Source organism: Coregonus clupeaformis, chromosome 27 (genome assembly GCF_020615455.1).
Source record: "Coregonus clupeaformis isolate EN_2021a chromosome 27, ASM2061545v1, whole genome shotgun sequence".
Classification (NCBI taxonomy): Eukaryota; Metazoa; Chordata; class Actinopteri; order Salmoniformes; family Salmonidae; genus Coregonus; species Coregonus clupeaformis.
The window spans coordinates 43,988,503-44,001,002 of NC_059218.1; the positions used below are offsets into that span (position 1 = coordinate 43,988,503).

The 12,500-nt window shown below is 40.0% G+C and overlaps 1 protein-coding gene across 1 annotated transcript in view; it reads left to right on the top strand.

Annotated features, from left to right (window-relative positions):
- The window catches only part of nbeaa (neurobeachin a), a 231,892-nt gene that overhangs the window by 114,715 nt on the left and 104,677 nt on the right, over nt 1–12,500 (top strand). Inside the window, exons 10-12 of the mRNA XM_041851474.2 lie at nt 8,147–8,203; nt 8,334–8,474; nt 8,852–8,985. Coding sequence (XP_041707408.2) covers nt 8,147–8,203; nt 8,334–8,474; nt 8,852–8,985 — 332 coding nt within the window. The remainder of the gene's footprint in view (nt 1–8,146; nt 8,204–8,333; nt 8,475–8,851; nt 8,986–12,500) is intronic.

The window sequence follows — 12,500 nt, forward strand, 5'->3', positions numbered from 1 at the left end:
GAGGTAGAGACAGAGAGAGAGAGATAGGGAGGAGAGAGAGAGAGAAGGAGAGAGAGTTAGATAAAGAGAAAGCGAGAGAGAGAGAGAGAGATAGAGAGAGAGAGAGAGAGGGAGGGAGGGAGGGAGGGAGGGGGAGAGAGAGGGAGGGAGGTAGAGAGAGAGAGAGAGAGAGAGAGAGAGGAAAGAGAGAGGAAAGAGAGAGGAGCGAGAGAGAGGGAGGGAGGGAGGGAGGGAGGGGGAGAGAGAGGGAGGGAGGTAGAGAGAGAGAGAGAGAGAGAGAGAGAGATAGGGAGAGAGAGAGAGAGAGAGAGAGAGGGGGAGGGATCGAAAGTGAACAAAGAGATGACAGATGTGAGAGGGGATGAGAGAGAGAGGTGAGAAGAGAGAGGTGCAGTGAGGGAAAAAATATTTGATCCCCTGCTGATTTTGTACGTTTGCCCACTGACAAAGACATGATCAGTCTATAATTTTAATGGTAGGTTTATTTGAACAGTGAGAGACAGAATAACAACAAAAAAATCCAGAAAAACTCATGTCAAAAATGTTATAAATTGATTTGCATTTTAATGAGGGAAATAAGTAATGTGTATGCGACCAATCAGTTTTGATTTGATTAGATTGTATCCCCCACTAGAATCCCCATACTTCAATGAAGACAGCTTCTCCATCCTAGAGGGAGAAATCAATCATTTCCAGGCCCAAGGACATGTACTAGTCTGTGGCGACATAAATGCCAGAACTGGACAAGAACCTGACACCCTCAGCACACAGGGGGACAAACACCTACCTGGAGGTGACAGCATTCCCTTCCCCATATGCCCCCCTAGACACAACTACGACAACATAACCAACAAAAATGGGTCACAACTCCTGCAGGATAGGACAGGAAAAAACAGGATAGGACAGGACAGGATAGGACAGGAAAAAACAGTATAGGGCAGGATAAGACAGGATAGGAATATGGGGGGATATAGGTAGCACACAGGAGGCAATTTTTCTGTGTAGAATTGAATTTCTAGCCAAATGTAAAATGTTCATGTTTTGATTAATTTTATAGAGTGAGTTAGGTCTGCTCTATACCAAATTAGCATATTCCCTGAGACCCTTCCCTGTTTCACACCTGGTAGTTTGGTGGATGGGACTACCAGCTCTCTGTAACCTAGAGGGCAACCAGTGGGTCCATCTCCTCTATACCATGTTTCTTGTAGGATGACAATGTCTGTATTTCTGATTGCTTTGGTGAAGTCCAGGTTCCTGCTCTTTAGGCCAAAGGCAGATGACATCAGGCCTTGGATATTCCAGGATGAGATAGTGAAGGCTTTGTGTTCCATAAAGTGTCCAATGTTGTTAGTTGTGTGGTTTGGCCTCAGACCAGTAAGTGTGAGCAGAGCATCTGGTACATGCCACCTCTCGCTCTCTCTCTCTCTCTCTCTCTCTCTCTCTCTCTCTCTCTCTCTCTCTCTCTCTCTCTCTCTCTCTCTCTCTCTCTCTCTCTCTCTCTCTCTCTCTCTCTCTCTCATATTCATCTGTCTGGCCATGACCGTGTGTGTTCTCCTGTGTCTTTGCCTGTGTGTGTGTGTGTGTGACCTCGCTGTCATGCTGTTCATCTTGCCGTGTCCAATAGACAGACAGACAATGTTTTTTTGGTGTGCTTAGATGTCATCTCAAAGACTGGGATCCAGTCAGTGCTTATGACTTTCATGTGTTAGACGTCATCTCAAAGACTGTGATCCAGTCAGTGCATTTGATTGTCTTTGTGAGAGGTGTAAGAGTCTTAAGACAGACCTTATTAAAATAGTATGATACGACATATGATAGTCTACATTCATATAATAACATATTACAATATTACTTACAGTGCTTTCAGGAAGTAGTCATATTCCTTGACTTATTCCACATTTTGTTGCGTTACAACCTGAATTCAAAATGGATTAAATATATTTTGTTCCTCACCCATCTACACACAATACCCCATAATGACAATGTGAAAACATTTTTTTTTTTTTATGTTTTGACATTTATTTAAAATTAAATATAGAAATATCTCATTTACTTAAGTATTCACACCTATAAGTTAGAATCACCTTTGGCGGCGATTACAGCTGTGAGTCTTTCTGGGTAAGTCTCTAAGAGCTTTACACACCTGGATTGTACAATATTAGCACATTATTATTTTAAAACTCTTCAAGCTCTGTCAAGTTGGTTGTTGATCATTGCTAGGCAGCCATTTCCATGTCTTGCCATAGATTTTCAAGCCAATTTAAGTCAAAACTGTAACTAGTCCACTCAGGAACATTCAATGTCGTCTTGGTAAGCATCTCCAGTGTATATTCAGCCTTGTGTTTTAGGTTATTGTCCTGCTGAAAGGTGAGTTTGTCTCCCAGTGTCTGTTGGAAAGCAGACTGAACCAGGTTTTCCTCTAGTCTCCCAGTGTCTGTTGGAAAGCAGACTGAACCAGGTTTTCCTCTAGTCTCCCAGTGTCTGTTGGAAAGCAGACTGAACCAGGTTTTCCTCTAGTCTCCCAGTGTCTGTTGGAAAGCAGACTGAACCAGGTTTTCCTCTAGTCTCCCAGTGTCTGGTGGAAAGCAGACTGAACCAGGTTTTCCTCTAGTCTCCCAGTGTCTGTTGGGAAGCAGACTGAACCAGGTTTTCCTCTAGTCTCCCAGTGTCTGTTGGAAAGCAGACTGAACCAGGTTTTCCTCCAGTCTCCCAGTGTCTGGTGGAAAGCAGACTGAACCAGGTTTTCCTCTAGTCTCCCAGTGTCTGTTGGAAAGCAGACTGAACCAGGTTTTCCTCTAGTCTCCCAGTGTCTGTTGGAAAGCAGACTGAACCAGGTTTTCCTCTAGTCTCCCAGTGTCTGTTGGAAAGCAGACTGAACCAGGTTTTCCTCTAGGAGTTTTTTTTGTTATTTTGTTTCTTTTTATAAAAAAAAAAACTCCCTAGTTCTAGTTCTTGCTGATGACATCATAACATGATGCTTGAAAATATGAAGAGTGGTACTCTATGATGTGTTGTGTTGGATTTGCCCCAAACATAACTCTTTGTATTCAGGACATAAAGTTAATTTCTTTGCCACATTTTTTTGCAGTTTTACTTTATTGCAAACAGGATACATGTTTTGGAATATTTTTTTTCTTCTGTGCAGGCTTCCTTCTTTTCACTCTGTCATTTAGGTTAGTATTGTGGAATAACTACAATGTTGTTGATCCATCCAGTTTTCTACTATCAGAGCCATTAAACTCTGTAACTGTTTTAAAGTCACCATTGGCCTCATGGTGAAATGCCTGAGCGGTTTCTTTCCTCTCCGGCAACTGAGTTAGGAAGGACGCCAGTATCTTTGTAGTGACTGGGTGTATTGATACACCATCCAATGTGTAATTAATATCTTCACCATGCTCAAAAGGATATTCAATGTCTGCTTAAAAAACAAAAAAAACAATAGGTGCCCTTCTTTGCGAGGCAAATTTTTACTCCTGGATTTATTTAGGCTTGCCATAACAAAGGGCTTGAATTCTGTTTATTTTTTGTTCATTTGTAAACATTTCTAGAAACATAATTCCACTTTGACATTATGGGGTATTGTGTGTAGGCCAGTGACGCAAAATCTAAATTGAATCCATTTTAATTTCAGGCTGTAACACAACAAAATTAAGAAAAAGTAAAGGGGTGTGAACACTTTCTGAAGGCATATGATAATATATTACAATATATTCTACATTCACATGGTAATGCCAGGTAATCATTCTTTTTGAAGTAATTATCCTCCAATGATAATGTTAACTGTAATCTGTCAGACATGTCCAATACTTAACATCTTCTTATACAGTGGGGAAAAAAAGTATTTAGTCAGCCACCAATTGTGCAAGTTCTCCCACTTAAAAAGATGAGAGAGGCCTGTAATTTTCATCAAAGGTACACGTCAACTATGACAGACAAAATGAGATTTTTTTTTCCTGAAAATCACATTGTAGGATTTTTTATGAATTTATTTGCAAATGATGGTGGAAAATAAGTATTTGGTCAATAACAAAAGTTTCTCAATACTTTGTTATATACCCTTTGTTGGCAATGACACAGGTCAAACGTTTTCTGTAAGTCTTCACAAGGTTTTCACACACTGTTGCTGGTATTTTGGCCCATTCCTCCATGCAGATCTCCTCTAGAGCAGTGATGTTTTGGGGCTGTCGCTGGGCAACACAGACTTTCAACTCCCTCCAAAGATGTTCTATGGGGTTGAGATCTGGAGACTGGCTAGGCCACTCCAGGACCTTGAAATGCTTCTTACGAAGCCACTCCTTCGTTGCCCGGGCGGTGTGTTTTGGATCATTGTCATGCTGAAAGACCCAGCCACGTTTCATCTTCAATGCCCTTGCTGATGGAAGGAGGTTTTCACTCAAAATCTTACGATACATGGCCCCATTCATTCTTTCCTTTACACGGATCAGTCGTCCTGGTCCCTTTGCAGAAAAACAGCCCCAAAGCATGATGTTTCCACCCCCATGCTTCACAGTAAGTATGGTGTTCTTTGGATGCAACTCAGCATTCTTTGTCCTCCAAACACGACGAGTTGAGTTTTTACCAATAAGTTCTATTTTGGTTTCATCTGACCATATGACATTCTCCCAATCCTCTTCTGGATCATCCAAATGCACTCTAGCAAACTTCAGACGGGCCTGGACATGTACTGGCTTAAGCAGGGGGACACGTCTGGCACTGCAGGATTTGTAGTGTGTTACTGATGGTAGGCTTTGTTACTTTGGTCCCAGCTCTCTGCAGGTCATTCACTAGGTCCCCCCGTGTGGTTCGGGGATTTTTGCTCACAGTTCTTGTGATCATTTTGACCACATGGGGTGAGATCTTGCGTGGAGCCCCAGATCGAGGGAGATTATCAGTGGTCTTGTATGTCTTCCATTTCCTAATAATTGCTCCCACAGTTGATTTCTTCAAACCAAGCTGCTTACCTATTGCAGATTCAGTCTTCCCAGCCTGGTGCAGGTCTACAATTTTGTTTCTGGTGTCCTTTGACAGCTCTTTGGTCTTGGCCATAGTGGAGTTTGGAGTGTGACTGTTTGAGGTTGTGGACAGGTGTCTTTTATACTGATAACAAGTTCAAACAGGTGCCATTAATACAGGTAACGAGTGGAGGACAGAGGAGCCTCTTAAAGAAGAAGTTACAGGTCTGTGAGAGCCAGAAATCTTGCTTGTTTGTAGGTGACCAAATACTTATTTTCCACCATAATTTGCAAATAAATTCATTAAACATCCTACAATGTGATTATCTGGGAAAAAAATGCTCAATTTGTTTGTCATAGTTGACGTGTACCTATGATACAAATTACAGGCCTGTCTCATCTTTTTAAGTGGGAGAATTTGCACAATTGGTGGCTGACTAAATACTTTTTTTCCCCCACTGTATGGTAATATACCGTAATAGTTTAACCAGTTACAGCCAAGAGCACTCCGATGGTTTCTCATTTAACCTTTATTTACTGTGGTTAATCTCATGGAGATAACATATCTTCTTCCTGTATCTGCTCTAGGTTGATAATATAGTTCCTTCTCTTTTGCCCTGCCATTGTTAGATGACTTTGCCATGCTGGGTGAATTTGGCATGCACACACGCACACATATACGCTACCAGTACATAAACACTACCAGTACATAAACACTACCAATACATAAACACTACCAGTACATAAACACTACCAGTACATAAACACTACCAATACATAAACACTACCAGTACATAAACACTACCAGTACATAAACACTACCAATACATAAACACTATCAGTACATAAACACTACCAGTACATAAACACTACCAATACATATACACTACCAGTACATAAACACTACCAGTACATACACACTACCAGTACATAAACACTACCAGTACATACACACTACCAGTACATAAACACTACCAGTACATATACGCTACCAGTACATAAACACTACCAGTACATAAACACTACCAATACATAAACACTACCAGTACATAAACACTACCAGTACATAAACACTACCAGTACATAAACACTACCAGTACATAAACACTACCAATACATATACACTACCAGTACATAAACACTACCAGTACATACACACTACCAGTACATAAACACTACCAGTACATATACGCTACCAGTACATAAACACTACCAGTACATAAACACTACCAATACATAAACACTACCAGTACATAAACACTACCAGTACATAAACACTACCAGTACATAAACACTACCAGTACATAAACACTACCAATACATATACACTACCAGTACATAAACACTACCAGTACATACACACAACCAGTACATAAACACTACCAGTACATATACGCTACCAGTACATAAACACTACCAGTACATAAACACTACCAATACATAAACACTACCAGTACATAAACACTACCAGTACATAAACACTACCAGTACATAAACACTACCAATACATAAACACTACCAGTACATAAACACTACCAGTACATAAACACTACCAATACATATACACTACCAGTACATAAACACTACCAGTACATAAACACTACCAGTACATAAACACTACCAGTACATAAACACTACCAGTACATAAACACTACCAGTACATAAACACTACCAATACATAAACACTACCAGTACATACACACTACCAGTACATAAACACAACCAGTACATAAACAATACCAGTACATATACGCTACCAGTACATAAACGCTACCATTACATAAACACTACCAATACATAAACACTACCAGTGCATAAACACTACCAGTACATAAACACTACCAATACATAAACACTACCAGTACATAAACACTACCAGTACATAAACACTACCAATACATAAACACTACCAGTACATAAACACTAACAGTACATAAACACTACCAATACATATACACTACCAGTACATAAACACTACCAGTACATACACACTACCAGTACATAAACACAACCAGTACATATACACTACCAGCACATATACACTACCAGTACATAAACACTACCAGTACATAAACACTACCAGTACATAAACACTACCAGTACATAAACACTACCAGTACATATACGCTACCAGTACATAAACACTACCAGTACATAAACACTACCAATACATAAACACTACCAGTACATAAACACTACCAGTACATAAACACTACCAATACATAAACACTACCAATACATAAACACTACCAGTACATAAACACTACCAGTACATAAACACTACCAATACATAAACACTACCAGTACATAAACACTACCAGTACATAAACACTACCAATACATATACACTACCAGTACATAAACACTACCAGTACATACACACTACCAGTACATAAACACAACCAGTACATATACACTACCAGCACATATACACTACCAGTACATAAACACTACCAGTACATACACACTACCAGTACATAAACACTACCAGTACATATACACTACCAGTACATAAACACTACCAGTACATAAACACTACCAGTACATAAACACTACCAGTACATATACACTACAAGTACATAAACACTACCAGTATATATACACTACCAGTACATAAACACTACCAGTACATATACACTACCAGTACATATACACTACTGGTACTGTACACACACACACACACACACACCATTCTATTTCACTCTCTTTCTATATCCGCCCTCTTCTTTTTCTTTGATCAATTATAAAATGACTTCAGTTTTTTGTTTTTATTGATGTTTTGTTAGAGTGCTGCCTTGAAGCTTTGCATATTAAAATGTTTTAGTTATACAACCTTGACTCAACTCTCTCTGTCTCTCTCTCTCTCTCTCTCTCTCTCTCTCTCTCTCTCTCTCTCTCTCTCTCTCTCTCTCTCTCTCCCCACCTCCCTCCCTCCCTCTCTCTCTCTCTCTCTCTCTCTCTCTCTCTCTCTCTCTCTCCCCCACCTCCCTCCCCCTCTCTCTCTCTCTCTCTCTCTCTCTCTCTCTCTCTCTCTCTCTCTCTCTCTCTCTCTCTCTCTCTCTCTCTCTCTCTCTCTCTCTCTCTCTCCCTCCCTCCCTCCCTCCCTCCCTCCCTCCCCCTTCTCCCTCTCACTCATCTCTTCTCTCTCTCTCTCCCCCCTCCTTCCCCCTCTCTCCCTCTCCTGACCCCTGTAGAGCACCTTTAAGTTTAAGTCGGAGAGTGATATCCACCTGGCGGAGCACCATAAGCAGGTAGGCAGTTTATTTAGGAAAAGTTTTACATACGGTATGTGGTTGTCTTACCTAGCTATCTTAAGATGAATGCACTGACTGGATATCAACGTCTGCTAAATGACTAACATGTAAATGTAATGTACTGCAGGTCCTGTATGATGGGAAGCTAGCCAGCTCCATCTCTTTCACCTACAACGCCAAGGCCACCGATGCACAGCTCTGTCTGGAGTCATCACCCAGAGAGAACGTATCAATCTTCGTACACTCACCACACGCACTCATGCTGCAGGTCAGTGGGGGTGTCTGTGTGTGTGTCTTGACAAAGTGTATGTGTGTGTGTGTGTGTGTGTGTGTGTGTTTGTGTGTGCCCTTGACTCTCCACTGTGTATGTTCTCTTTCCTGTAGGATGTGAAGGTCATAGTGACTCGTTTTACAGTGTGTGTGTGTGTGTGTGTGTGTGTGTGTGTGTGTATCCTAACAGTGTGTGTTCTCATGTGTAGGATGTGAAGGTCATAGTGAATCGTTTTACTGTGTGTGTGTGTGTGTGTCCTAACAGTGTGTGTTCTCATGTGTAGGATGTGAAGGTCATAGTGACTCGTTTTAAAGTGTGTGTGTGTGTGTTTGTGTGTGTGCGTGTGTATCCTAACAGTGTGTTCTCATGTGTAGGATGTGAAGGCCATAGTGACCCACTCCATCCACAGTGCCATCCACTCTATAGGAGGAATACAGGTTCTCTTCCCTCTCTTCTCTCAACTGGACTACACACAACTCAACGACAGCTCTGTGGACACCACTGTGTGGTGAGTGTTAGGGAGGGAGGGAGGGAGGGAGGGAGGGAGGGAGGGAGGGAGGGATGGGGGAGAGAGGGAGGGAGGGAGGGGGAGGGAGACAAACAACTGAACCACTCTACTATGGGTAATACTTTATGGTTTGTATAAAGACAGGGAGACACAGGGGGGCAGGACAGAGAGAGACAGAGACAGAGGGGGGATATATAGAAAGAGTTTTAGGGAGAGAGAGTTCAGACAGAGAGGAGATATATAGAGAGAGTTTTAGGGAGAGAGAGTTCAGACAGAGAGGGGATATATAGAGAGAGTTTTAGGGAGAGAGAGTTCAGACAGAGAGGGGATATATAGAGAGAGTTTTAGGGAGAGAGAGTTCAGACAGAGAGGGGATATATAGAGAGAGTTTTAGGGAGAGAGAGTTCAGACAGAGAGGGGATATATAGAGAGAGTTTTAGGGAGAGAGAGTTCAGACAGAGAGGGGATATATAGCGAGAGTTTTAGGGAGAGAGAGTTCAGACAGAGAGGGGATATATAGAAAGAGTTTTATGGAGAGAGAGTTCATACAGAGAGGGGATATATAGAGAGAGTTTTAGGGAGAGAGAGTTCAGACAGAGAGGGGATATATAGAGAGAGTTTTAGGGAGAGAGAGTTCAGACAGATAGGGGATATATAGAGAGAGTTTTAGGGAGAGAGAGTTCAGACAGAGTGGGGATACATAGAGAGAGTTTTAGGGAGAGAGAGTTCAGACAGAGAGGGGATATATAGAGAGAGTTTTAGGGAGAGAGTTCAGACAGAGGGGGGATATATAGAGAGAGTTTTAGGGAGAGAGAGTTCAGACAGAGAGGGGATATATAGAGAGAGTTTTAGGGAGAGAGAGTTCAGACAGAGAGGGGATATATATAGAGAGTTTTAGGGAGAGAGAGTTCAGACAGAGATGGGGATATATAGAGAGAGTTTTAGGGAGAGAGAGTTCAGACAGAGGGGGGATATATAGAGAGAGTTTTAGGGAGAGAGAGTTCAGACAGAGGGGGGATATATAGTTAGTAAGACTGTAGAAAGACATGAGGGTGAATCCTCAACATATTTAATGGCTCAGCAAAGCAATGCGCTTCTCTAGCTGGAACTACACTACTATAACTTTACACTGTTACAGTACTGCTATAACTTTACACTGTTACAGTACTGCTATAACTTTACACTGTTACAGTACTGCTATAACTTTACACTGTTACAGTACTGCTATAACTTTACACCGTTACAGTACTGCTATAACTTTACACTGTTACAGTACTGCTATAACTTCACACTGTTACAGTACTGCTATAACTTTACACTGTTACAGTACTGCTATAACTTTACACTGTTACAGTACTGCTATGACTTTACACTGTTACAGTACTACTATAACACTACACTGTTACAGTACTGCTATAACTTTACACTGTTACAGTACTGCTAAACTTTACACTGTTACAGTACTGCTATAACTTTACACTGTTACAGTACCGCTATAACTTTACACTGTTACAGTACTACTAAACTTTACACCGCTACAGTACTACTATAACTTTACACGGTTACAGTACCGCTATAACTTTACACTGTTACAGTACTACTATAACTTTACACTGTTACAGTACTGCTATAACTTTACACTGTTACAGTACTACTATAACTTTACACTTTTACAGTACTGCTAAACTTTACACTGTTACAGTACTGCTATAACTTTACACAGTTACAGTACCGCTATAACTTTACACTGTTGCAGTACTACTATAACTTTACACTGTTACAGTACTGCTATAACTTTACACTGTTACAGTACTACTATAACTTAACACTGTTACAGTACTGCTATAACTTTACACTGTTACAGTACTGCTAAACTTTACACTGTTAAAGTACTGCTATAACTTTACACTGTTACAGTACTGCTATGACTTTACACTGTTACAGTACTACTATAACACTACACTGTTACAGTACTGCTATAACTTTACACTGTTACAGTACCGCTATAACTTTACACTGTTACAGTACTACTATAACTTTACACTGTTACAGTACCGCTATAACTTTACACTGTTACAGTACTGCTATAACTTTACAATGTTACAGTACCGCTATAACTTTACACTGTTACAGTACTACTATAACTTTACACTGTTACAGTACTGCTATAACTTTACACTGTTACAGTACTGCTATAACTTCACACTTTTACAGTATTGCTAAAACTTTACACTGTTACAGTACTGCTATAACTTTACACTGTTACAGTACTGCTATAACTTCACACTGTTACAGTACTGCTATAATTTTACACTGTTACAGTACTACTATAACTTTACACTGTTACAGTACTGCTATAGCTTTACACTGTTACAGTACTGCTATAACTTTACACTGTTACAGTACCGCTATAACTTTACACTGTTACAGTACTGCTATAACTTCACACTGTTACAGTACTGCTATATTTTTACACTGTTACAGGACTGCTATAACTTTACACTGTTACAGTACTGCTATAACTTTACACTGTTACAGTACTGCTATGACTTTACACTGTTACAGTACTACTATAACACTACACTGTTACAGTACTGCTATAACTGTACACTGTTACAGTACTGCTAAACTTTACACTGTTACAGTACTGCTATAACTTTACACTGTTGCAGTACCGCTATAACTTTACACTGTTACAGTACTGCTATAACTTTACACTGTTACAGTATTGCTATAACTTCACACTGTTACAGTACTGCTATAATTTTACACTGTTACATGACTGCTATAACTTTACACTGTTACAGTACTGCTATAACTTTACACTGTTACAGTACTGCTATAACTTTACACTGTTACAGTACTGCTATAACTTTACACTGTTACAGTACTGCTATAGCTTTACACTGTTACAGTACCGCTAAACTTTACACTGTTACAGTACTGCTATAACTTTACACTGTTACAGTACTGCTATAACTTTACACTGTTACAGTATTGCTATAACTTTACACTGTTACAGTACTGCTATAACTTTACACTGTTACAGTACTGCTATAACTTCACACTGTTACAGTACTGCTATAATTTTACACTGTTACAGTACTGCTATAACTTTACACTGTTATAGTATTGCTATAACTTTACACTGTTACAGTACTGCTATAACGTTACACTGTTACAGTACTGCTATAACTTTACACTGCTACAGTATTGCTATAACTTTACACTGTTACAGTACTGCTATAATTTTACACTGTTACATTACTGCTATAACTTTACACTGTTACAGTACTGCTATAACTTTACACGTTTACAGTACTGCTATAACTTTACACTGTTACAGTACTGCTATAACTTTACACTGTTACAGTACTGCTAAACTTTACACTGTTACAGTACTGCTATAACTTTACACTGTTACAGTACTGCTATAACTTTACACTGTTACAGTATTGCTATAACTTTACACTGTTACAGTACTGCTATAACTTTACACTGTTACAGTACTGCTA